A 24,954-nucleotide genomic window follows, 5' to 3' on the forward strand; every position below is an offset into this window, starting at 1 on the left:
CATTCTATTTGTTGTATTTCACTAAAAAATGAAAATTTTAAAGACAGGTTTCACCTAGGAATCAGGTCCTTTTTTTATTATTGTTTTTTTGATGGTGATATTTTTACATAGGCAATATTTAAACTAATGAGTGAATGTGATTCTTCTGCAGGGTATCTTCTTGGTGGGCATGTAGTACGTTTTTTCCATGGCCATGATGAGTGTTTGACAATTCCATCTACAGATCAGAATGACTCACAGCAGAAGTGAGTAGTGATGCATTTTTATACACTTTCTTCTCTCAAAAAAAAAAAAAAAAAAAGTGTAGATTGTTGATTGGCAGTTGAATTTGAGATTAGATGAGTTAAATAGGTTAAACTCTCTTGATAGTTATCTTCAATTAGGCAGTGACATAGTTACAAGATGTTGAGAGACCTACTAGGTAGAAAATCAGTCATAAGTTCCTGTATTGCTGAAATTGAAGTAGTTGAATTCCACCAAGATTGCAGCTTTTTATGTTATTTATCTTTAATATGTACTACTATAAGCTGAGGTAAACAAACATTAGTGGGGAAAATGGTAATGCAAAACAAAACAAAACAAACACTCTAGGAAAACCTCTGAAGGCTCAGACTCTCAAATATATTTTTTTATTTTATATATTGCACATTTTTGCAAGGTACTGCTCTTATTTATCACATTTGATTAATACTTTGTTTTAATATTTAGATTCTTCCGATGTATTTGTGTTAATCAAGAAGCAGAGTATCAGATAAACCAGTGTTCTCACTAGATAAAAAGTTGTAGAAAAAGTTGCTCAGATAAGAAAAAAACACAGCTTTCATTTCACAAATTGAGTTCCATGTCCAATAGTTGCATGAGAATAATGCTAGGCAGATTTTTTTTTCCTGGTAACTATTGAAAAAGGAGAAAAAAAATGTCAATCTGAAAACCCAGTTAAAATTCTGCATTTCATAATAGTACTGCTATCACAGTACTGCTGTGATATTCTTATGTATGCACTTACAGCATTCAGAGAAGTTTGCCATAGCAGGAAAGCAGATTTTAAATTCCCTTGCTTCGCATTTTTTTAGATAAATAATCACAATTGAAGGTCCCTATATGCTAAAGTGGATTAGTCCCAGCAATATATGTAAGAAAGATTTTCATATTATTTCATATTATTTCAATAATAATAGTAAACTAGGCACCGGAATTTGTGTAACCTTCTTAATGGATAATAAAATGGTTAATACTATAGGTTTTGTCCTGAAACTAAGGGCAGAAAGAACTTTTACTTAATATTGAAAATCTTTCACTACTGTACTATTAGAAACAGATAGTTGTTTATTTTTAACTCTCTGAAGTGTAAACAAAATACTTTCTGAATCACCAAATTAGAGTTTGAACGTTTTTAACCTTAACCAAGTTATGATAATGGTAATTTTTAATTCTACATTATCCCTTTTTTTTTTTTTTTTCAGTTTAACCACCTTTATGGTTTGTGGTCTATTACAATTGTTTTAATAAAGCAAGGAACATTAGAACTGTCTTTTTCATCTTTCCACACCCTTTCTCTCATTTGAGAAAGGGCAGAACAGGTTTTATGAATTGCCATTATTACCTCTGACAAATCTACAACAAAATTTATTGTCAGAAATAGATGAAAACATTTAGGAATAAGCATGAATCAAGTAATCTGATTGCTGAAAGGTTCACCCTTAGGTATCAGGGTATTAGGTATCATAAATATATGAACAGAAACATTTACAAATAGAAAAAAGGCTGCCTAAGAAAAATTAAAGAACCCTTTTGAAAGTTTATTGCAGTTCCAGAAAGAAGCTAGTGAATCAATTTTTTCTGCACCTAGAATAATTCTGCTCTAATGTATGAACCCTTCTGTCTTGCTTGAATTATGAAACAATGTACTGCAGTATATTACAGTTATTAAGAAAATTATTTTCTTATTGTTGTTTGCCTGGAGAGCTGTTTCCACACTCATGGTTTACATATAGACACTGTCACATATTCTTTGAAATGCAGAAACAGGCGTAGCAAAAAAGGGATAGTGTAATCCCCTAATAGAATAATGAACAGATTTTCTATTCAGTTAGAGCTTCTGCTGAGCATTTGCTACCAATAACAGAATGTTTCAGTTTATTGTAGAATAACAGTGCAATAAACCATTATTTAGTAAAATATGGAGGACAGCTTGGCAATCATATTGTGAAAGCACTCCACTCTAACATAGTTTTCTAAAAGCAGTAATGTTGCTGATAGTAGCCTAAAAATATACATTTATTGCTTTAGTTCCTTTCCAGAATTTGTTGTGGTTGAGTTGCCCTTTACTAGACTGGCAATCATGTTATATCAGTTGCTCACTGTATTTTGTGAATTCTTTTTTTGAAATGCCAGAAATCATAATAAGGAAAGGTTCAGCAGATGCGTCTTCTGCTGAAACTTCACTCCTAAGTTATACGTCAGTCTTTTCTAAAATTTTAATTTTCTTATCTTTTAATTTTCAAAAGAATACTTTGTTTGATTTATATGTCTATAAGACATCTCAGTCTAAAGAATTTAGTTACATGAACTGATTAGAAAAACAACATGGTAGAAAATTGTTTGAATATATATTTTAAATATTACAACTAAACTCTCAGGAATTATTATTATTTCCAAGTTATTTTTATTCAATCTATTGATCATGGTGCATAGAATGAATTCCACCAAGTTAAGTGCTAAAGAAATTAAACTTGCTTAGTGTTGTGGTTCCGCTCGAGTGGGCAGCCGAGCTCCACCACAGCCGCTCTCTCACTCCCCCTTCTCAAAGAGGAATGGGGAGAAAATATGTGAAAAGGGCTCAAGGATTGAGATAACGACGAGAAAATCACGCAATAATTATTGTAACGGGCAAAACAGACTCGGCATAAGGAGATAGTAAGATTTATTGCCTATTACTAACAAGCGAGAGAAGTGAGAAAACAAAGGAAAAAGCAAACCAAAAGCACCTTCCCCCCCATCCACCCTCTTCCACCTCCTCCCCCCGAGCGGCGCAGGGGAACGGGGGAATGGGGGTTATGGTCAGTCTACAGCACTTCTTCTCTGCCGCTCCTTCTCGGTCACTCTCGTCCCCTGTGCTGTGGGGTCCCACCCACGGGATGCAGTCCTTGATGAACTGATCTGGCGTGGGCTTCCCACAGGCAGCAGCTCTTCCAGAACTGCTCCAGATATGGGTCCGTACCACGGGGTCCATCCCTCAGGAGAAAACTGCTCCAACCTGGCTCCCCTACGGGCAGCAGCTCCTGCCGGGTCACCTGCTCCTGCGTGGGCTCCTCTCCGCGGGCTACAGGTCCGGCCCAGAATCTGCTCCGGCAGGGGTCTTCCACAGGCGGCAGCCTCCGTCGGTGCAGGGCCACCTGCTCCACCGTGGTCTCCTCCACGGGCTGCAGCATGGAACCCTGCTCCACCATGGTACTCCATGGGCTGCAGGGGGACATCCTGCTTCACCATGGTCCTCACCACAGGCCGCAGGGGACTTCTGCTCCGGCGCCTGGAGCACCTCTCCCCCTCCCTCTACACTGACCTTGGCATGTGCAAGGCTGTTCTCTCACTCCCTTGATTCTCCCGGCTGCTGTGTGGCGCAGCGTTTTTTCCCTGTCTTAAATATGCTCTCACAGAGGCGCAAAACAACATCGCTTATTGGCTCGGATCTGGAAAACAATGGGGCCCTTCCCAAACATGGGGCAGCTTCTAGATCTTTCTCACAGAAACCACCCCTATGGCTCCCTGCTACCAAAACCTTGCCACGTAAACCCACTACACTTAGTTAAGGAAATCTTAAAATATACTAAGATACGTAAAACACATCAAACTTTCAAATCTATTGTTATAACTAAAGTATTTAATTAAAAGTTTATTTCCTATTTTTTATTGTTGCAGAATATATTTGCAATAGATTGTATTTGATGATTAAGTAGAATGTTAAGTTTCAACACTAAAACATGACACTGACCCACTGCCAAAAGTTCAAGTAAATGAGGCCTTCATGTTAAAGGCTGAATCTGTTTATTTCATGTTTTCTATTTCTCCAGATTCCCTGAAACCTAGTATAGAATTTAATATGTAGTATTTATTTTGTAAGGATTGTAATTCAGTGTTTTTGTATTCTTATCACCGTTTTTGTCTCTTAGTTAGAATGTTAGAAGTAATACTAGCAATGACATTGCCGATATAGTATTCATGCAGATTATTATTAATGTATGGAAACATAAATGATTAGTTTTAACATTATGTTTGTATATAGGAGCATAAGAAATTTAGATTAATCTCTTGGGAACTATACGAATTACGCATTTTTATGACTAAGGAAGAAAAGAAGATTCTCAACCACTTTGAAGGCTGTGTTTTATCAACTCCATTTTGAAGGCAAAGTATTTTTTCAACTTCAGAGAGAGTAAATTAATGTAAATAGCCTTAATTCCTAATTTACCTTGGACATTTGGACTGTCTATAGTGCTCTCACTTATGAGTAGGAATCTTCTCTCCATTCATCTCCATCTTTAGCTAGGGAAAAGTGAGTCCTAGACAGCTTACATAGGAGTAAGTTATATAAACCAAGTATTACAAACAAAGACAAGAGGATGATCTTCTGAATTTGCCCGCAGGAAAGTACTTTATGAAACTGGAGGAGCTGGAGTTCGAGCAAGGTCTTTGTGGAGAGTAGAACCACTTCGAATAAGGTACAGACATTTTTTGAATTTGTCAGTAACCCTTGCTACACTAACAGCAATTTCACAGAATTGTGAAGTCATTAAGGTTGGAAAGAACCTCTGGTCATTTGGTCCAACCCTACTTAAAGCATTTAGAGCAGGTTTCCCAGGAAACGTCCACGTGGCTTTTGAATATCCCCAATGAGGAAGACTCCATAACCCCTCTGGACAACCTGTTCCAGTGCTCGATCACCCACACAGTAAAGTTCTTCCTGATGTTTAGACGGAACCTCCTGTGTTTCAGTTTGTGCCAACACTGAACACTTGTGGTCAACACTGAAAAGAGCCTGACTTGTTCTTCATTGCACCCTCCCTTAGCATCTTATACATGTTAAGATCCCCCCACTGTGAGCTTCTTCTCCAGGCTAAACAGTCCCAAAAATGGGACTGATAGATTTTTTTTATATTTCTCTTTATTTATATAGATAATTTATGTTATTTATATTTATAATTAATTTTATAATTTATTTATATTATTTATATTTATAATTCTCTATATTTGTCCTTCTATATAGTAACTGTTAGCCTGCTCCTTATCAGTAATAAAAAGCAATCTACCATGATACAATTATACAGGCAATATCAGTATTTTAAGGCTTTCTCTTGTCTGTTTCCCATGTCAAAAATAGTGTTGCCTATGAGGTACTTCTGCTTGAGACATTGCTCAAGGCCAAAAGTAAAACCTTATCTTTTTACCTGGAATTTTAGAAGCATGTGTGGAAATCAAAACAATATCTTTTTTTTTTTTATAGACACTTTATTATTTTTCAGAAAGCATGTAGTTGGTTTTTTTTGTTTGTTTGTTTGTTTTATATAGACACTGTATGTAATATCCTAATAAAACATGGAGAGGGTAGAGAAACAAGAAAATTACAGTGATTGCTCTTCTCCAACTTTCCATTTGCAAACATATTACCAGTTTTGCATCTGTTGCGTTGCAAGTATTGAAATCAAAAGCAGAAATGATTTTCTATATAGAATTCTATTTTCTGAAAGTCCTTTAGAGCCTAGAATACAAGTGTTAGTTTTGTTTATTTTATTTTATTAAAATTTTTCCTTGATGTCTCATATGTTTAGTTGGAGTGGAAGTAACATCAAATGGGGACAACCTTTCCGTCTTCGACATATTACAACAGGAATGTACTTGGCTCTGAATGATGATGAAGGACTTGTAATGTTAGACAGAGAAAAGTCAGACACAACATCTACTGCTTTCTGTTTTAGAGCATCAAAGGTAAATGACGTTAATGCAAATTTGTCATAAATATGGAGTACCCAAATACTGTGAGTTGGTTCAGTGATTTTATAAATTTGTAATTTTTAAATTGAAGCAATTGACAGGGATTATGCAAAGGCAAACACCCTGAATTAAGAGTAGTAAGACTGATAGATAAATTCTAGAGTAAACCAAATTATTGACAGGTAAAAAAAAAAAAGTAATAATAATAATAATAAAAAAGCTAATACAGTACAAGATATAGTGAATTTAATATAAATGAAACTCATAGAATTCACAGAATGGAATTCATAGGATCTGTAATCAGAATCATTTTAGTTGGACAGATTCTCATTAGAATGTCATTCATTTCAGTTCCGTCACAGCTGAAATGATTTCAGTTCACTTCAGTTGGGCAAAATTCTGCCTTTTTTATTCTTTATGCAGTGTGCCAATAGCTAAATTGCAAGCAAAAAGTAGTCAGGGATTTCTAAAGGTTATGTTTTCAAACCGTGCAACTTAGTGAGCTGCTAATTGTATTTAAATAGCTTTTTCATCATTTCAAGCTGGAAAAAAAAAAAAAAAAAAAAAAAAAAAAGTACAAGAGACAGAGGATGAAGAATGAATATGTAGGTTGGTAAAGTTAAAAACTTTTTTTTTTTTTTTTTCCAGAAAGTGAAAGGTTTTTATAACAAAGATGATAAAAAATTTTTACATGCTTTCATTTTTTCATATTACCTACAAATAGTTGTAGCTGCTACAATAGATGGCTTTGATTGCATGTGAGAAGAAAAATGTTCTGTGTGATTTTGAATACTGTATGGTCCGTGAGAGGTGGTGAAAGAGAATCTCTGAAGTTAGATGTGTGTAACATAAAATCTATCATTAAGGGTCTTGACAGATACTAGATTTCTGTTAGTATAACAAAGCAAATACTCCATTTTAACATTTTAAAATAATCATGTTTATTTCATTAGTGTGACTGCATACAGTATGCCAAAAAGTCTTATTTTAAGCAGTCAAAATAATTGAAAAATTATCAGGAAATGTGTCTTAGATAGCTAGAAACTCACCAGATAAATGTTGGATTCTTCCTGCAGTGTAAAGGCTATTTAGTGTAGATTGTAACATGTTGTGCAGGGACATTTATTACAGCTGTAATTTTTTCCAATTTTTGTCAAATCAGGACACCCTGTTAATAAAGGTGTGTGTGCCAGGAATATCACAGCTACTAGTTTAACATTGTGTTCAAATTGTTTTAATGTACTCACTGCCTAATTGGACACTGGCTTAATATTTTAAACTATATGTTATAAATGTATAAATTTTAAGTATATATATTTTATGCATCCACATACATACTTAAACATATAATAAATCATTTATCTTATACTGACTAAAAAATAACATATTTTCTTACTCTTGTGCCTATTTGTGAAATTTGTTACAATCCCCAAAATGACTGATGTGATGCACAGTAGTAATTAATTACGCAGAATTCAGTAATGACTGTGTAATGCATTCATCCCTTCTATTGTATTTGTACATAATATGGTTGCTAATTTACATTTTTATGTGAAATACATCTTCAATGTCTTGTCATCCTAAGATTTTTGCTGTCCTATATAGAAAAGATTATCTCACAATAGGTGGTAATCTGCTTTTGCCTGAGGCAAGAATATGAGTAATTTTTTACTCTCAGGCAGATGAGAATTTCACTGGCCAGTTGATAGAGACTAGAGACATTAGTGTTCCCAAAGATGGGAGAAACAAACAGTGATAACAGGATGGTTAAAACTTCCTGAAGAGAGAAGGGTGAAGTTTTAGATGTGACTAGGCCCCAAGGACGTAAGGGCTGTAAGAAGGAATTGTCTTTTAGAGCCAACCTAAAGAAATTAGTGCTGATTCCATATAGATAGAGGGAGAAAAAACTTAGAACTAATGGTTATATTAGATACATGCAAGTGTGATTATCTTTTAATTTCTGTACATTATTCTTTGTAAACATTTGTCGCAGTTTTCTCTTATTCATTACCTCAATCAAGAAGTATTTTCACTCGGCTGTACCTTAATATAATAGAATCATAAAATCAGATTGGAAAAACTTCTCAGATCATCTGGTACAACCTTTAACCTAACACTGTCAGGTCCACCATACCACTAAGCACCCTATCTACACCTTTTTTGAATACCTTCAGGGACGGTGACTCAACTACTTCCTTGGGCAGCTTGTTCCAATACTTCACAACCCTTTCAGTGAATATTTTTTTCCTAATATTTGTCCTAAACCTCCCCTGGCGCAACTTAAGGCCATTTCCTCTTATCATGTAGTGGTTGGGAGAAGAGACAGATTCCCACCTTGCTATAGCCTCTTGTAAGGTCATTTTAGAGCAAATATGACATGAATTAAAGGACATTTCAAGATAACTGTATAATAACTTCCTAGCCAGCTGTGTACAGATCCTTAAATGTGCTGGAATACCTGGCTGTTTGCCCTTTAGAATTATAGAATAACTCAGGTTGGAAGGGACCTTGGAAGTCATCCAGTACAGCCTTGGGGGTTGGACTACATGATCTTCAGATTCCTTTCAACCCCAGCCATTCTGTTATTCTGCTCCAAGTGGGTTTTAACACTGAATTCAGACCAGATCACTCAGAATATACATTGTTTTGCAGTATCCAAAAGAAAATATTTTATTTCCCCATTCTTTGTTTTTGGAAGCCAGCAAAATAGATTTTATAGAAAAGGAGAGATTCTCCTTGCCTGTAGGCAGAGGTATGTGGAGTATACCAAATACCCAAGGCTTCCCAGGAGTTTTTAACGCATACCTTAAAGTCTTTTTTTTCAACAGTTGCTATAGAGACTCTCTTGCTGAAACAGTGTACCATTATATTCAGTATTTTTCTATACTACTTCAGCAGTCTTGTTTTCCTTGCTTTTCAAAATCTTTGATGATAGCATTCATAAAATACCTACTTTCACTATTTTGTTTCCTTTTGTCAGACAGCACTGGAAATCAGAATAGATATTTTAAATTATAAATTTAAATTAGAGTTTTCCATTCTTACATAAATAAGAGTAAAATTGAGCTTTTTTAAAAAAGTGAAAGAATACAGTAAAGACACATTGAGAGAACATGCTGTTTTATGGTGCCAATTTGAATGAAAATAGCATATGAAATATGTGTCTGTTTACGGCAAATTACTGCAAACTAAGTTTAAAAAACACACACACACACAACAAAATTAGGCCTGTTGTTGGCTTTAATGTGAACTTTGTTTTTGACAAAGTTTTGAAATGTCAACCTTTATATTTTAGGGCAACAGTTAACTGTGTAATGCTTTGTGACCACAGAGACAGCAGTTTCCATACACCAGATGGAATTCTGTTTTGAAATGGGATGTCCTCATTCCAGCACAGTACTTGGCTCAGTATACTCTGTTGAGCAGAACCTTGATTCTGCTTTAAATTTCTTTGAGAATAAACAAAGTGAAGAACAAGAGCATATTTAAAAATGTTTGTTTCTTTGAAAGCTGTCATAGCCCAGAATTAATATTTGACATTTCGTATTTTATTTCCATGATTATATATACAACTGACAATGAAGAAATTATTTGTGTAGTCTGAGTAAGTAACATTCTAACACATTCAAAAGTCACAGATGACTCATGCAGAAGGATTTGATATCATTTTAATATTACTGCCAACATGTAGCTATCTTAGGGGCTCAAGATGGCATTAGGATGTCGTAATAGTTTAGTAGTTATCATAAAGTTTAGTTAGTTTTTGAAACAAGATGATAAGTATTATAGAGTCCTTCACATACCGTAGTTGCTAAATGTTCAATTATTTATTTGTAAGTTCATATTTTACGGTTATCATTTCCAAGTAAGCACATAAGTTACAAATGTTTTTACATAATTTGTGTTAAAATGATAGTAAAGTTGTATCATTTTAAATCACAAACTTCTTGGAATTGATAAGCCTGTTAAGTCTGCCAGTCACAAAAAACATTGCTTCCCAGAAATAAAAAAGAGGGTCCTCAGTTTTCTTTTCTGAAGTGAGTAGTTAAAAACTGCTAGGATTTTGTAATACTCTGTCAAGAAGACACATCACTCAAGAAATGAGTTTGTTTGGTCCTCCACATGGATGTAGTTACCATACAAATTTGGCTTTATGTCTCAGTTATCTTTGTTACACATAGTTACCTATATTTCTCAATGTTAAAGGTATAATATCTTTAAGTCATCTTAAAATATTATGCATTCCAGATAAATTTTACAGCATTCAGGTATTCATCTGAGTATACTAAAAAGTTGCAATCTTTCAAATACTGTACTAAGCTACATTTTCTGCTTATTTGATAGGGGAGAAGAAAGGAGAAGGTAAAACTAAAATTACTCTTTTTCTTTTCTTGGCTACTGGTGTGCAGAAACATATACAGTAAGGTATACAAATTATAGTAAACATACCAGCAAGACAGGTTCACTTTAAGGTCAATTATTCAGTCCTCTGATATTTGTTGACTTTGTGTCTTTTACTTTTGTTAAATAGGTTCTGCCTATGGCAGTACTTTTAACACAATAACAGTGTGCAATAGTTTGATATGATTTGAACTTGAAAGCATAGGTCGGTCTTAGTAAGAGTTCAGCTGTCAGGTTGTCTAATCATTTTTAGGATTAGGTAAAGAAGCCCTTGAAGTATCAAGGATGCTTTCCTTACTATGCTTTTTCAAGAACACTCTTCAAAAATCATTGTAAAGCTGAGTTTTATTTCTTTGTCCCATTCACACTGCCATTCCTTACTTGCCATCAGTAGGAATTCTCCCATTTTCTGAATCATGCCTTTCTTCTAGTATATCAAGTTATTTGTGAGTATTGCATATTTTTGTCAGCTTTGCCCCCAAGTTCTTTTTTTTTTTCTTCTGTTACTGTTGCTATTTTTCTTTTGACATCTTCAAAACCCTCAGGTTTTTTTTTTTTGTTTGTTTGTTTTTTCTTCACCTTGATTTCATTCATGGCTTCAGGGAGTTAGACAGAGAATAGGCTGTGAAGAAAGGGTTTTTGAAGGAGAAAAAGGTTGGAAGTTTTGCTGCTAAGATAGGTACAAATATCAAGTTAAGAATTCTTACTTTTTTTCTTTTTTATTCCTCTCCACTCCCCTTAATCTTTTTATGACTATACTTTTTGGCTGTTAGAAAACATTCCTTCTCTTTGCACACTGCTATCAAATGACTTGGCTAAAATCCTAGAGAAACTGGAGCAGAACATCAGGAAGATAAATTTATACTTTATTGCTTAAAGTGCCTTTGTACCCCTAAAAACATTCTGATATTTGAAAAAGCCCTCCCCTCCCCTCCTTTCCCTTTTCATTTTTTCTTTAAAAAAAACAGTAGCTTAATTGATATTGCTTGATTCTTGATACAGAGAAAAATGTTTTAGTGTTCAAGGTGCTATGTAAAGCTATGTAATTAGTTGTTGACAGTTAATGAATTTGTGCTGTTTTCTTGTTTTGTTCATTACTTAATGGCCTCACTGTACATATGTATTGAAAGGGTTCATCTTTATGTGTATGTGGTAGTATAGTCCATATAAATGTGATGTGACATAATTTCCACATTGTCTTGATATTGTAATGGTATCCCCAAGGAATGTATTGTAATTTCATTCTACTTCATCTTGGCATTATAATACTGCCTGTTTCCACTAAAATATTGTTGAAATATGCCAGCAAGATTGCATTTAAATGGAAGCGGATTAACATGCTTATGATAGAACTTCTTTTTACTCCACAGATGTTACACATTCACTGAACTATAAAGAAATAAGAAAACCTGTTACACATAAAATAATGTAAACTATATATCAATGTCTAACATGTTTTGTTTACTTTGGAACAAATTAGCAACAATTTACACTTCTGTCCATCAGAGGACTTGGAATCATTGGAAAAAAAATAATCTAATTACTTGTTTTTTGGTTTAACTACAAACACTCATGCGCATCCCTAATTTGCTATTATAGAATTTCGTGCTGAGTTCAGTTTTGAAAGGAAAACTTTTTAGTTGTAAAAAACTGTACTTGCTTTATAAACTTTGGCTTACAAATTGTACTGGGTGTTCTAGCCAAGCACTGAAGTGGCTTTAATGGAGATTTGAAAGAATCCAATTCCTCTTAAAAAGACAATAAACATAGAGAAATAAAATAAATTTAAAAAATAATGAATAAATTAATAAATAAAATAAATGTAAAACTACATGTTACAGATTTGCAAAGGTAATATTTTTTCTTTGCTGATTGTTGAAATATAGAAGCATCATTCCAAGTGAAGTTTTTATCTACATACAATAGTTATAAGCAAAAAATTATCTGGCATAAAAACATTTTAATTGCATTTCAAAATATGTTTCTGCACATTTTTCTTTTTCATTTTTAAGCTCAAATTTGAAAAATTTAATAAAATAAAGTTCTTCAGACTCTACCAAACTGAGACCTTAATTAAATCAATGATTAGTGACTGATTAGGTTAGGTTAAGTATTTACTTCAGTTTAAGCATTTATTTTTTTAATAAATATTTACACAGTAATGATTTTTACTAGATATTTCAGTGAAAATGCTGTTACTTCAAACTTGAAATGGTATTTAATCGGATTCTGACTAATTTGATAGAGTTGATAACGTTGGAATGTTGTTCAGTATAGAATTCAATGGTTTATCTTGTTTCATGAACTTTCATTTTATGTTCCTAGGAGCTAAAAGAAAAACAGGATTCCACTCTTAAACGTGATATTGATGGAATGGGAGTCCCAGAAATAAAGTATGGTGATTCAGTCTGTTTTGTTCAACATGTGGCCAGTGCTTTATGGTTGACTTATAAAGCACAGGATGCTAAATCAGCACGTTTAGGTCCCTTGAAAAGAAAGGTAATGTTTTTTGTTTGCTTGTTTCAATTATTAGTTATTAGTTAATGAATATTAGTTGCATAACAGTTTTAGTCTATCCTGTTGATTTTTTTTTTCCTTTTTTTGTTGTTGTTGGTGATGGTGTTTGTTGTTTTTGTTTGTTTGTTGTTGTTTTGTTTTTTGTTTTTTAACCTTCCTGTCAATGTGGTAGTTATAACTACTTTCTTTTATGACAATACTTGCTTTTCTGAGAAAAAATAGTCAGTCTACAAAGGAAGCAGATTTCTATACATGCCCACTCTGTGGTTGTAGTAAGCAGGATCTTGGTTTTAATTTGTGTTTTCATGTGATGGTGTTACTCATGAATGATTAAAGAGATTTGTGTAGGAAGTCCATAATAACAACAACAACAAAAATCATAAGTTATGAAGTAATTATAATCCTTGCAGCTGTAAAAAATGCAGTGACATCCCAAAGATGCTTCCCTGTTATTTTATTCAACTTTTTCAACATTTAAAATTTTATTTAAGCAAATACGATCTTTTTTCAGTATGTTGTCAGTGATTCTGTGAGCATTTTGCATTATTTAATAGAGCAGTCCTAGAAAGTATGCATGACTGACAGAGTGTTTTTCTTTAAGGTAACCATATTCTTGTAGAATAAACTACTTTGGATGCCTTGTAAAAGGTGTAATCTCATTTACAGCATGCATAGTCACAAAAGGGCAGTGGGTGCCCATTTCCTTCAGTTCTTCTCAGCAGCGTGGCTGATCGTGGAAATTCTTTGTATGCCAGAGTCATTCAGAATTTTCTTATTAAGAGACTTACACACACAATGACACTCTCTTCCTTTGCTATGCCAGCATTGGTTATGGGATTCTGTAAAGCCACAGTCCCATTTGCTTCTTGTGAAGGCAGTATGTAGATTCTTCCTCTTTTTTCAGGGAAGAATTTTGCAATAGTTACCTTTGAAGTTTAGTTGTGTTTGTTTTTTTTCCAGCTTTCTGCTCACCACCTCCAAAGAACCTCTGTAATTGCCTGTCATTTTTATTCTCCTTTCAAAGTGTTTCATTCACATTCGAAGGCTCTAAATCTTTTGTTACCCCATCACCTGGAAAATTCTCTCATGCTAAGTGCCTTCCAACAGAAGAAAACTCAAACCTTCTTGCTTCCTGTAATTGATATGCCTGTGGAGGCAAGGAACTTTTTTTTTTTTTTTTTTGGTCCTCTGCAAAATAAGGTAATAGACTAAGCAAGTTTGGATATATGTTCTCCTTTAAATTTCATGTCAAATTAATTTTTCTACAGTAAAAGTGTAGTCATATCTTGGTATTCACCTTCCACCATCATTCTGTGAGGTGATTGTTGCTTTCAATTATTATAATACTTCTCAAGCTGGTCTGCACATTTTTTTTAATGTGCCTGTGTACCCAAGGAGAATCAAGAAATACCTGATGTTTTCAAGAAGCAAAACCAGCTTGTATCTTCTATGGGACATCAGATGCTGTCCTGAACTAAAGGGTACTCTTTCCTTTTTTCCATTTTCCAGTGAGCAAAGTCATCCCTGGTAGTTATATTTTTCTTGGTCAAAGAAATAGAGGAGATTAGGCCCTTAACAGACTCATCTCTCCCCTGATGTACTTCTTAGTTAAGAAGACTAAGTCTTTTGTCAGCTATGTGGTGTTGAAGGTAAAGTTATTTGCAAGTTGTGATACTGTTAGTATCCTATCTCAAATGTTTCCATTCCTGTAACGTCCTTTCTAGAATCTGGAGCTACATACAACAGCCTGAGAAAGCATTACCAGATTGATGTGTGTTTTCTTATTAATTGTGTGTGAACCAGATTTCTTTAGTGATTGTTCAGTTAAGAGACCTCAAGACCCTTTGTTATCTGAACAGTGGTATTCCAGGTAACAAAGTCACACACAGCATAGACATATATAAAGAAGTGCTTGAACAAAACTAAATATGGCTGATACATAAATTATTGGCCTTTAAGGTAAAATTAACAGTATACTCATTCAGAAGTGTCTTCCTAGTCTTCTCCATCATATTTCCATGGATTCTGGGGTATCCAAAAAAGCATCACTTACAGTGCTTTGGTATACCTACATGCCAGTATGAAAGAACGCTATTGGTAAATAAGCTTTCCTTTTGTGTCAGTAACCATTAGTATAACATTGATTATGTTCTTTTCATACCTCTTCAGCGCCTACAGAATTACTCAGCTCACTAGGATGTTGGCCAGCAATTTTTTACTACCTCAAAGCTTAAAAAAAATATATTTTTCAGTGAGAGTTCAGTAGCTTACCTTTTTGTAAAAGCAGTAGGATAACTCACATTTTATTATTTAAAAAGTGGTACAGAATTTTAATGACTCAATGATCAAGGTATCATTATGCAGTATCTAAAATTATGCCAGCTTTTTGTGGAATTAGGTATTTAGTTAAAGGGAAAGTTGACAACCCAATGGAAGATCTCTGCTGTTGCTTGATGTTCCTATGATATTTACATCTGGTTCTTTTAAGAATCCAACATAATGTGTAGAGAACAGTTATATGAATCAGAAATTACTAGTAAATGTTGTTGCTCCATTAGCTGCATTGTAATTTTCATGATGTTTGTCACTCCAGCTTGATTTTCTTGTCAGTAGTCTTCTTGTGTATGAATCCTTTAGTGAATGATGCTTTAAGGTAGTGACGATCTTTCCCTGACAGACAGAATATAGAAATAATGAAAGTTCTTGTCATGTCATCTCCAAATAACTTTTATGTGAAACTAACAAATTTGTAATTAATTAATAAATAGGTATTTGGAGTAGCACAACATAGTAGCTCAGTATATATGCAATTACCCTTTTCAGTACAATATTGACATAAATGTTGCAAGAATTTAAAAGTATTAAAGGTTTTTAAAATCATGGTTTTGATAATTACTGACTTTCAATAGGTTATATTGCACCAAGAAGGCCATATGGATGATGGTCTAACCTTACAAAGATGTCAGCATGAAGAATCCCAGGCTGCTCGAATCATTCGCAATACTACAAGCTTATTCAGCCAGTTTATAAGGTAGATGTTATCTCATATAAATATTTTTTGTTGTTTTTAAATATTCTGAAATGAGAAAAATTTCTCAAACAAAATCCTTACTTCCTGTTTTCAAATATTTATATTTAGAAATTTATTTTTACTGATTTGTCATTTTGATGAGTACTGCCATTAAATAGATAAAACTCAGCTTTGTCAAGACTTATTAGATGAAATCCAATACCTTCATGCCAGATTGAAACTGGACCAGAATCTAGTTGGAAGAAAAGATACCAAATGATCACAGTATAATTCTATTAGTAAGTATTCTACAGTAGATAAAACTTGAGAATATTCAGAAAAGGGTTGTTATCTTCTATTTGTCTTGGTAAACCAAATACTGTAGTCAACTCTATTCAAACTTTTCAAACCACATGAAAGGAAAATAGATGCTTACTTCTGTCAAGATCAAGAATAGAACAGGATAGGGTTATAGTAAATGGAATTACATCAGGCTGGTGGCCAGTCACTAGTGGGGTTCTGCAGGGCACCATTTTAGGGCCAGTTCTCTGCAATGTTTTCATAAATGATTTGGATGTAGTGTTTGGAAGATTTTTTTGGCAAGTTTGCAGATGATACTAAATTGGGAGGAGCTGCTGACTCCATCGAGGTTGGAGAGGTCTTGCAGAGAGATCTTACCAAGTACGAGAGCTGGTCAGTCACCAACAGTATGAAAGTGCATGAGCAAGTGCCGGATTTTGCATCTGGGAAGGGGTAGCCTTGGCTGTATGTACAGAGAGGGGGACGAAAGTCTGGAGAGCAGCCCTGCAGAAAGGGATCTGTGGATTTTGGTTAACAGCAAGTTGAACATGAGTCAACAGTGTGCCATGGCAAACAGGAGGGCCATACATACATGTATGTTCAAGTTTCTCAAGCATGGCATTGTTAGCTTGCCAAGGGAAGGGATTAACCTGCCCTACTCTGCGCTGGTACAGTGTCACCTCCAGTCCTCCAATACCATATGCAGTTTTTGGCATCATAGAGGATAAAATGATAATAAAATGATGTAAAAATGATATATAACTATTAGAGATTGTTCTAAGGAGGTTTGCAAAGATGGTGAAGTGTCTAGAGAGCAAGAGGTATAAGGAATGGCTGAAGTTGCTTGGTTTGTTCCGCCCAGAGAAGAGGAGAAGGAGGGGAGGCCTCATGGTGGCCTGCAGCTTCCTCATGAGGGGAGTGGAGGGGCAGGCGCTGAGCTCTGCTCTCTGGGGACAGTGAGAGGTCCTGAAGTAATGGCATGGAGCTATGACAGGTGAGGTTCAGGTTGGGTATCAGGAAAAGTTATTTCATGGGGAGGGTGGTCAGGCACCAGTACAGGCTTCCCAGGGAAGTGGTCTTGGCACCAAGCCTGCCAGAATTCAAGAAGCATTTGGACAATGCTCTCAGATGTATGGTTTGATTTTTTGGGTGGTCCTTTGCAGACCCAGGAGTTTGACTCAGTGGTCCTTATGGGTCCCTTCCAACTTCAGATATTCTATGATTCTATGATTTTTTTCTATGAAATCACAGCAGCCCCAAGTCCTTGCACATCAGCTATAGAAGGACATACAAAATAGATTTCTGCATATCTGGAAGGAGAACACCCCTTTATTACCTTCAGTATCTTGGCTGCGGCATTTTACTTGTACGTTTTCAATCATCCATCCTGTTGACTCTCTAAGTCTCTGTCACCCCTGTAATGTTTGGAAAACTTACAGACCAGAGGAGAGACAGACCTCTCTGGTGAACTGTATGCTGTATGATGGATTATCTGCAGTAAGAATAATTAGGGCAAAAGGCTAAGCATCAGCTGAGAAGATACAAAGAACAACTTGTTTCTGTCACGTAAATCTGTGGTTTAAACCAACACATATATATGCAGTGAAATAGATTTAAGGATATGCAAAATCATTTAGAACATCTCAGCAGAGAAACAGCAACTCTATCTGATTGAAAGGAATAATTCAAGTTTTGATTCTAAAATTATTATTGATAAATATTATTATTGATTCTAAATTTGATTAGACTAGAATCAGTAGAATTACCTTCTGAATATTTTTTCTTCCAAATCTTTGCTCTACTAGATGGTAACAGAGTTAGTAATTACACCTAAATACAAGTTATCTGGGATTGGACTGTTCCACTAACTGTATATTAGAAATCAAACCTAATGTGGAAACAGTCATAGCTATTTCCACAGATCAAAACACCAATGCCCTTGGAAACCTGGTTATTGTTAAGCAATATATGAGTAGCCTAAGCACAGAATCATTACTACAAAGGACGTTAAAAAAGTTAGGGGAATTAAACAATTTAATAAGACAACAGACTTGATTTATAATAATCTTGATTTATCAAGAAGGCTATATAAAGGGCCATGCTTGGTAAGTAGTTGCTTAATATCCTTGCCATGCATTACAATGTAATACCTTCCTTTCCATGGAAAAGATTAATCTCAGCCAATAACAAAACAAATGTGCTAGACATTAATATTATTTTATCTAAATTTATATATTACTGAATGAAGACCCTTTGTCCTCATGAGATCTTGAATCTTAATAAACAAATAACATGTTCAGCATGAAATTATACTATATTTATGACATTTCATCCCTAGTTTGGTTTTCTGGATTCAAACTTCTATTTGAACAATATTATGAATGAAATAAATTTTCTGAATCAAAATTGACTTTCTTTCACCCTATTAATGCACTTGGTTCAGCTTAAATTTCTCCATCTTGAAGTGTGTCTTGTGTTCAAAAGGCTTTGTTCATGTGTTATATATCATCCTGCTTGTTAATTTTTAAAATACTATTCAGAATGTTTTCTATAACTAATCAGTAGAGCTTAATTTCAACAAGTCTTAGTTATCCATAAGTTTGAAATTTTACATAGAAATAGTTCTAAGCTAATAGTTCTGATAAAGGCATTAGTGTTCAGCTAGTGAAGGAAAGTATTTTGAAAACTGATACATAACTTTTATATGCAGTTGTATTTGTCCTTTTGAATAACACCTTTATCTGTGCTCGTTTGAAATCATGCGGCATTTTAAAGAACAATTTTATTACACTATCTTGTTACCTTTTTTTTCTCCTTTCCTTCCCCCATTCTTCAGAGTAAATTATGTATAACATTTATCTTACACTAATATACAATAACTCTAACAAACAATAACTCTAACAAACAGCAAGACAACAATCTTTGCTTCAGTGAAAGTTCCACGTTTCCTTCACTTTCCTTCACTCTTCTATATGATATGTTTTTACCTGAGGATTTTTGGGGTAAAACACAGTTCGGTGTCAATGCATGTTCATTTATAATTGCTGAGATAACATATAAGAGTTATATATAATGTATAAGAGTATATATATATGTGTATATATACACACTATAGAGTATATAGAGAAACGTATAAGAGTTTATAACAATAAAGTAATTAAGGATATATGTAGGTCTAAGGAAGCTATTTTTTCACAGTGCTTGGCAGAAGTTTTCAATGTGATAAGTAGTTATCCTTCTGTTGCTGCCTAATACATGAAAAAATAAAAATGAGTTGGTATTTAAGAATTTGCTTCCACAGAACACTGTATATTACTGTGTTTAAAACGACATTACTTACTCACAAAGGACTACACTACCCCTTTTTATTTCCTGTGCTGAAGATATAAAAACAGCCACCTCAGCTATCAGTCAGCTCCTCCTAGATTACACTACCTATAATAGTGAGTCAGACCCTGAGAAATGGGGTTGTCATCCAAGATTGTTTGAGCAGATGCTTGAACGGGAAAGAGACGTTATTTTACTGACAATTGGGATTCCCTGAAGCGCTTTATATTTTTAAATCCCAGCTTTTTTACTTCCTATATAGAATTGATACAGAAGCAACTAATTAATGGTTAGGATTACTTGCTATTACTTGCTATTTTGCATTCTTTATCCAGATGAACGGGGGTGTACAGCTGCAATAACTGCTACAATTTTAGGCCATCTGTACAATGCACCTGTAACATCTATAGGATTTAAAGCATCTAAACAATATCTATTACTATAAAAAAAGTAATATCTATTACTGTAAAAAAAACATCTTTTATCTTTCATCTTTTTTTTTTTTTTTTTAATCTTATCTCTGTCTTTAAATCAGTGTAGAAGAGGAAATGTGATTCCAATTCAGAAATCTTTGAGTAGTGGACAACCGAACAATAGATGTTTGAATGGTTTGCAATTCAGATCAACTGTTGTTCATATACATATGTTCTGTGTATAAGAAGACTTGATTTAGATACGAACAGAAAATAGGCTGCTCCATAACACTGTAAATTAGTGTGAAAATGAATAACACTGCCAGTCTATGTGGTTCTTGTTTTCCTTAGTGGAAACAACAGAACACTATCACCCATCGCCCTGCCTGTTGAGGAGATGGCTCAAACTCTGCAAGACCTGATTACTTACTTCCAGCCTCCCGAAGAAGACCTGGGACATGAGGATAAACAAAGCAAGCTTCGGTCACTGAAAAACAGACAGAATCTATTTAAAGAAGAGGTACAGAGAGAGGATTTGTTACCTTATTTTGATGTTAAATGTCATAAACTTTGAGAGGAATCTAACCATTTTCAGATGTGTGTGTATATGTAATAGACTGTAATGCCATATGATAACTTGCTGGTATCTATTTTTGACTTCCATACTTTTCACAGGCCACAAATTCTCTGATAAAATTTGGTCTTCATGCTCCTAAGCATCCTTAAACAGGTGCTATTGTTAAAATAAATTATACTGATTTAAAAAAAAAATAAAAAATTCTTATCTCTACACATTTACGCATCCTGGATGCACCAAACGAATAATAAAACTGGGTTGAATGATAGATGTTATTTCTGATGTCTTGCCTGTCCACCATGGTATGAAAAAGGAACTTTTCATGTCTAGAAATTGGGAAAAGGTTAGCTTTAGTGGAAGATATGTATTACATAATTGTAAAATTGTTGCTTTCTGAAATCAGAATAATTATGCTTCTTTATAAATAGGAAGTATATTTTACAATATTTTTAGCCACATTTGAGTTCCTTTCAGGTTTTCAGTGTCATTTTAGTCTCAAACCAAACTGAACTTAAAAATCTGTTCTGGTATTTTATCAACTTTGTTTTACAGATATTTTATTGGCCAGCAAAGTTTCAACCTTTAATAATCAAGTAAAGTTCCTTTTTGTATAAATTGTTTTTTTCTCTATAAGGAAGATTTTTTGTAAAAAAGGTTCTATTTACAATAAATAAATAAATAAATAAAAGCCTTTACTCTCAGCTTTGTTTTATTCCTTATATTTTATGACACTCAGCTGAGTAAGGAATATTATAGAATTGTTCTCCTCAATAGGTGATTTTGATATAGGAAAATACATATTCACATCTTATAAGCACAGTCTTTTTTTAAACTAAGATAATGCAGTTTTTAAAAGAACAGTGACAAATATTAAAATATTAATGTGAATATTAAAAATATATTAGAACATTAAAATATAAAAGCACATGCTTTTTTCATATATAGTTATTTTTCCTCTCTGTTTTATGTATATAGGGCATGCTGGCACTAGTTTTGAATTGCATTGATCGTTTAAATGACTACAACAGTGCAGCTCATTTTGCAGAAATTGCAAGAGAAGAAAATGGTACCACATGGAAAGAAATTTTAAATCTCCTTTACAAATTGTTAGGTAAGTTCTTTGATTGTTCTGCTGAAGTTAAAAAAAAAAAAAAAAAATTACTTGTTGCTTCACTACCAAAGAAGAGTACTTTGTGTTTCATTCATTCTGTCATGTTAATTATAGATTTTCTTCCATGTATTTGCTGATACTTACTACAGAAAACAGAATTCATTGTGATGGATTAAGAACTGGCTGGGTGGCAGAGCTCAGAGTTGGAACTGTGATCAGCAGCTCAGTCTAGTTGGAGGCCTGTGGTGTCCCCCAGGGGTCAGTACTGGTACCAGTCCTGGTCAACTTACTTGTTAGTGACCTGGATGAAGGTACAGAGTGCACCCTCAGCAGGTTTGCTGATGATATACATGTAAAACTGAGAGGAGTAGCTGACACACCATTCAGAGAGACCTGGAGAGGCTGGAGTGTTGGGTGGAGAGTAACTTCATCAAGTTCAACAAAGGCAAGTGCAGTGTCCTGCACCTAGGGAAGAATAACCTCATGCATCAATACAGGTTGAGGGTTGACTTGCTGGTAAACAGCTATGCAGAGAAGGACTTGGGAATCCTGGTGGACAGCAAGTTAACCATGAGCCAGCAAATCTGCTATTGTTGGCCATGGCCAATGGTATCCTGGGGTGCATTAGGAAGAGTGTTACCAGCAGTCCAAGAGAAGTTATCTTCCCTGTCTACAGCTACGAGGCCAAATCTGGAGTGCTGTGTCCAGTTCTAGGTTCCCCAGTACAATAGAGACATGGAGATCCTAGAGAGAGGAAGACTACTAAAATCATTAAGGGGCTGGAACACCTCCTACATGAGTAAAGGCTGAGAGCTGGGCCTGTTTAGCCTGGAGAAGAGAAGGCTGAGAGGCGATCTTATTAATGTACTTAAGTATGTTAAGGGAGCGTCAAGACAATGGGTCTGGACTCTTTTTGAGAGTAACCCTTGATAGAAGAAGAAGTAAAGGGCACAAACTGAAACTCAGAAGTTCCATGTGAATATGAGGAAGGCACACTAGGAAGTGGTGCTTTGAAGCATGAGATTCACATGGATCATGAGTAGTGCAGAAATGCAGGTGCTTCTGATGAAATCTTCTGATTTCTTAAGAAAGTAATGAAATATCATTGCCTGCCTTTTACTGCAGTCTTAAGAGTTTAAAGAAAAGCAGGATGAAAACTCTTTAGTGCTCTGTAGGTCTTTCAAGATATCATCTTGATTTTCTTCTGCAGGTACATTTTGGACATGATGTTTCTGTTGTAATTAATGCTTCATAATAAAAATTCTTGACAGTTTTACACAAAAGGCTTTTTGTTATATTTCTATGATCAGTAATAACTTCTAGAATAAAGAAGTTTCTATTGCTTAGAACATTCAACTGCTAATGAAATTTCGAAGTGCAGTCAAAATAACATTGTGTTTTGTGCTACTGAAGACTAAAAGCTATCCAATCTGTATTAGGTTTTAAGCAGAAAGTAGGGCTTTCTGCTTAAATGGTACCCAACCTGTGCTTGAGTGTCAACTTCCCACTCATTGGTGGGAAATAGAACTGTTTCATGATAGTGCTTAACAGTTGCATTGAAGAAGAGTGGTGGATAATTTCTATAACTAGCCAGGATAGGAGAAAAAATGAAATAAAACAGAGATAAAATGTATTTTTGCTGAAATTCTGGTTTATCCAGTAGAGCCCTGTCAACTTCAAAAGCTGCATGCTCTTAAGAAACTGTTAGTTTCTGATAGTCAAATTAATGAAAATCTTGATTTTTTTGTCACCATAACACACATGTATTTAGTATTTGTTTATTTTTGTGACATTATTTTTAAAGTGTTAAATTACACATGATCAACATTAGTGATTAAAAAAACCACTACTATTATAAAATTATAACTTCTGGATTTCTTTTCAGCTGCCCTCATTCGTGGCAACAGAAACAATTGTACTCAATTTTCCAGTAACCTTGATTGGCTAATAAGTAAATTGGACAGACTAGAATCTTCCTCAGGTGAGACTTTTATCCGTGCAAATTAACTCTCAATACACTGCATACAGATGTTGAGCATGATCTTTGTCAGAGCAGTTTTGCTTGAAAACAGCATGCATTAGAAAATAAACTGTATCTGGATTTTATTTTTTTTAATTATTATTAAGCAAAGCGTTATATTTAAACAAGCAGTTTTGTGTTTTGTTTTGTTTTGTTTTCTCCATTTATATGGTATGTGCAATACCACATCCAATCAATGTTGAATTTGACTTCAGCAAATTGATGAATTTTCAGAAAGTATCAAGACTATTGTCTCATTGCTGTTAAGTAACACCACAGTGGTTTGTTGGCACAAGTGCAAATAACAGAATTGTTTAGAGATTTTTTTTCTATTGCAGTGTTCAACAAAATATCAAAATACTACACAATGCTCTCTACTAGAACCTTTATCTGCCTTATTGAAAGGAAGGAGTTTAAATTGCATTTTTCTTAAATGCTTTTTAAATTATGGCTATTTTCAAAATAAATCAGAAAGTAACAGCTACATAAAGCATTGACGTCTAATGTAGCTCACATCATAGGCATATCAATACTCTTTGAAAGTGTTTTCATTCTCTTTTTAGACTGGAGAAAAAACAGTGTCTTAAGATATCCTGTTATTTACAGAACTTTTGGATTATGTTCAGCTGTGCAGATGATTTAATGGCAAAATTTTTACTGCGGTCTTCATACAGGTATTTTGGAAGTGTTGCACTGCATTTTGATTGAAAGCCCAGAAGCTTTAAATATAATAGCTGAGGAGCATATAAAATCTATTATTTCATTGTTGGATAAACATGGGCGCAATTACAAGGTATGTTTGGAAAAACTGATGATGTATTGATAAGCTTACAGTGATTAATAAGGAACAACAACAATAAAAAAAAGGGAAATGTGTACATGGAAATACATGATACTGTTTTATTCAAAGGAATAAAATAACCTGGAAGTATGTTTGCAAAATTGCTTTGTTGAGATTTAAAAAAAAAAAAAAAAAAGAGTAACATTCAATTGCTTTTCTGTTTCAAATATTGTAAATATACATGAAAAGCTAATAAATATGGATAACCAGTCAAAAAAAGTTGTACCTTTAATTTTGTATTAGCTGAGAAAATGAAGTTTGCTCATGGCTGTAAGTACCTGGATAGAGTAGCTTGCTGCTTTGTTCTTCAGAACCAGCCAGAGGACAGGAATGGCTAACATAAATGTTTTGTTCTGCTGCTATTTGTGTTGGGCAACAGTTTCCACAGTGGTAATCAGCAGTGTGAAGATGATGCTGTATCTTGGAGTTAATTTATTACAGTTAACATC

The 24,954-nt window shown here is 34.3% G+C and overlaps 1 protein-coding gene across 4 annotated transcripts in view; it reads left to right on the forward strand.

Moving 5' to 3' along the window:
* Positions 1-24,954, forward strand: part of RYR3 (ryanodine receptor 3) — a 223,263-nt gene that overhangs the window by 63,956 nt on the left and 134,353 nt on the right. For all 4 annotated transcript variants that reach the window (XM_084287833.1, XM_084287834.1, XM_084287835.1 and 1 more), the window contains exons 8-16: positions 152-245; positions 4,644-4,718; positions 5,826-5,982; positions 12,715-12,888; positions 15,816-15,937; positions 20,308-20,476; positions 21,509-21,644; positions 23,530-23,625; positions 24,339-24,457. In XM_084287833.1, the coding sequence (XP_084143959.1) occupies positions 152-245; positions 4,644-4,718; positions 5,826-5,982; positions 12,715-12,888; positions 15,816-15,937; positions 20,308-20,476; positions 21,509-21,644; positions 23,530-23,625; positions 24,339-24,457 (1,142 nt within the window). The remainder of the gene's footprint in view (positions 1-151; positions 246-4,643; positions 4,719-5,825; positions 5,983-12,714; positions 12,889-15,815; positions 15,938-20,307; positions 20,477-21,508; positions 21,645-23,529; positions 23,626-24,338; positions 24,458-24,954) is intronic.

Source organism: Netta rufina (assembly GCF_964035555.1).
Source record: "Netta rufina genome assembly, chromosome: 5".
Lineage (NCBI taxonomy): Eukaryota > Metazoa > Chordata > Aves > Anseriformes > Anatidae > Netta > Netta rufina.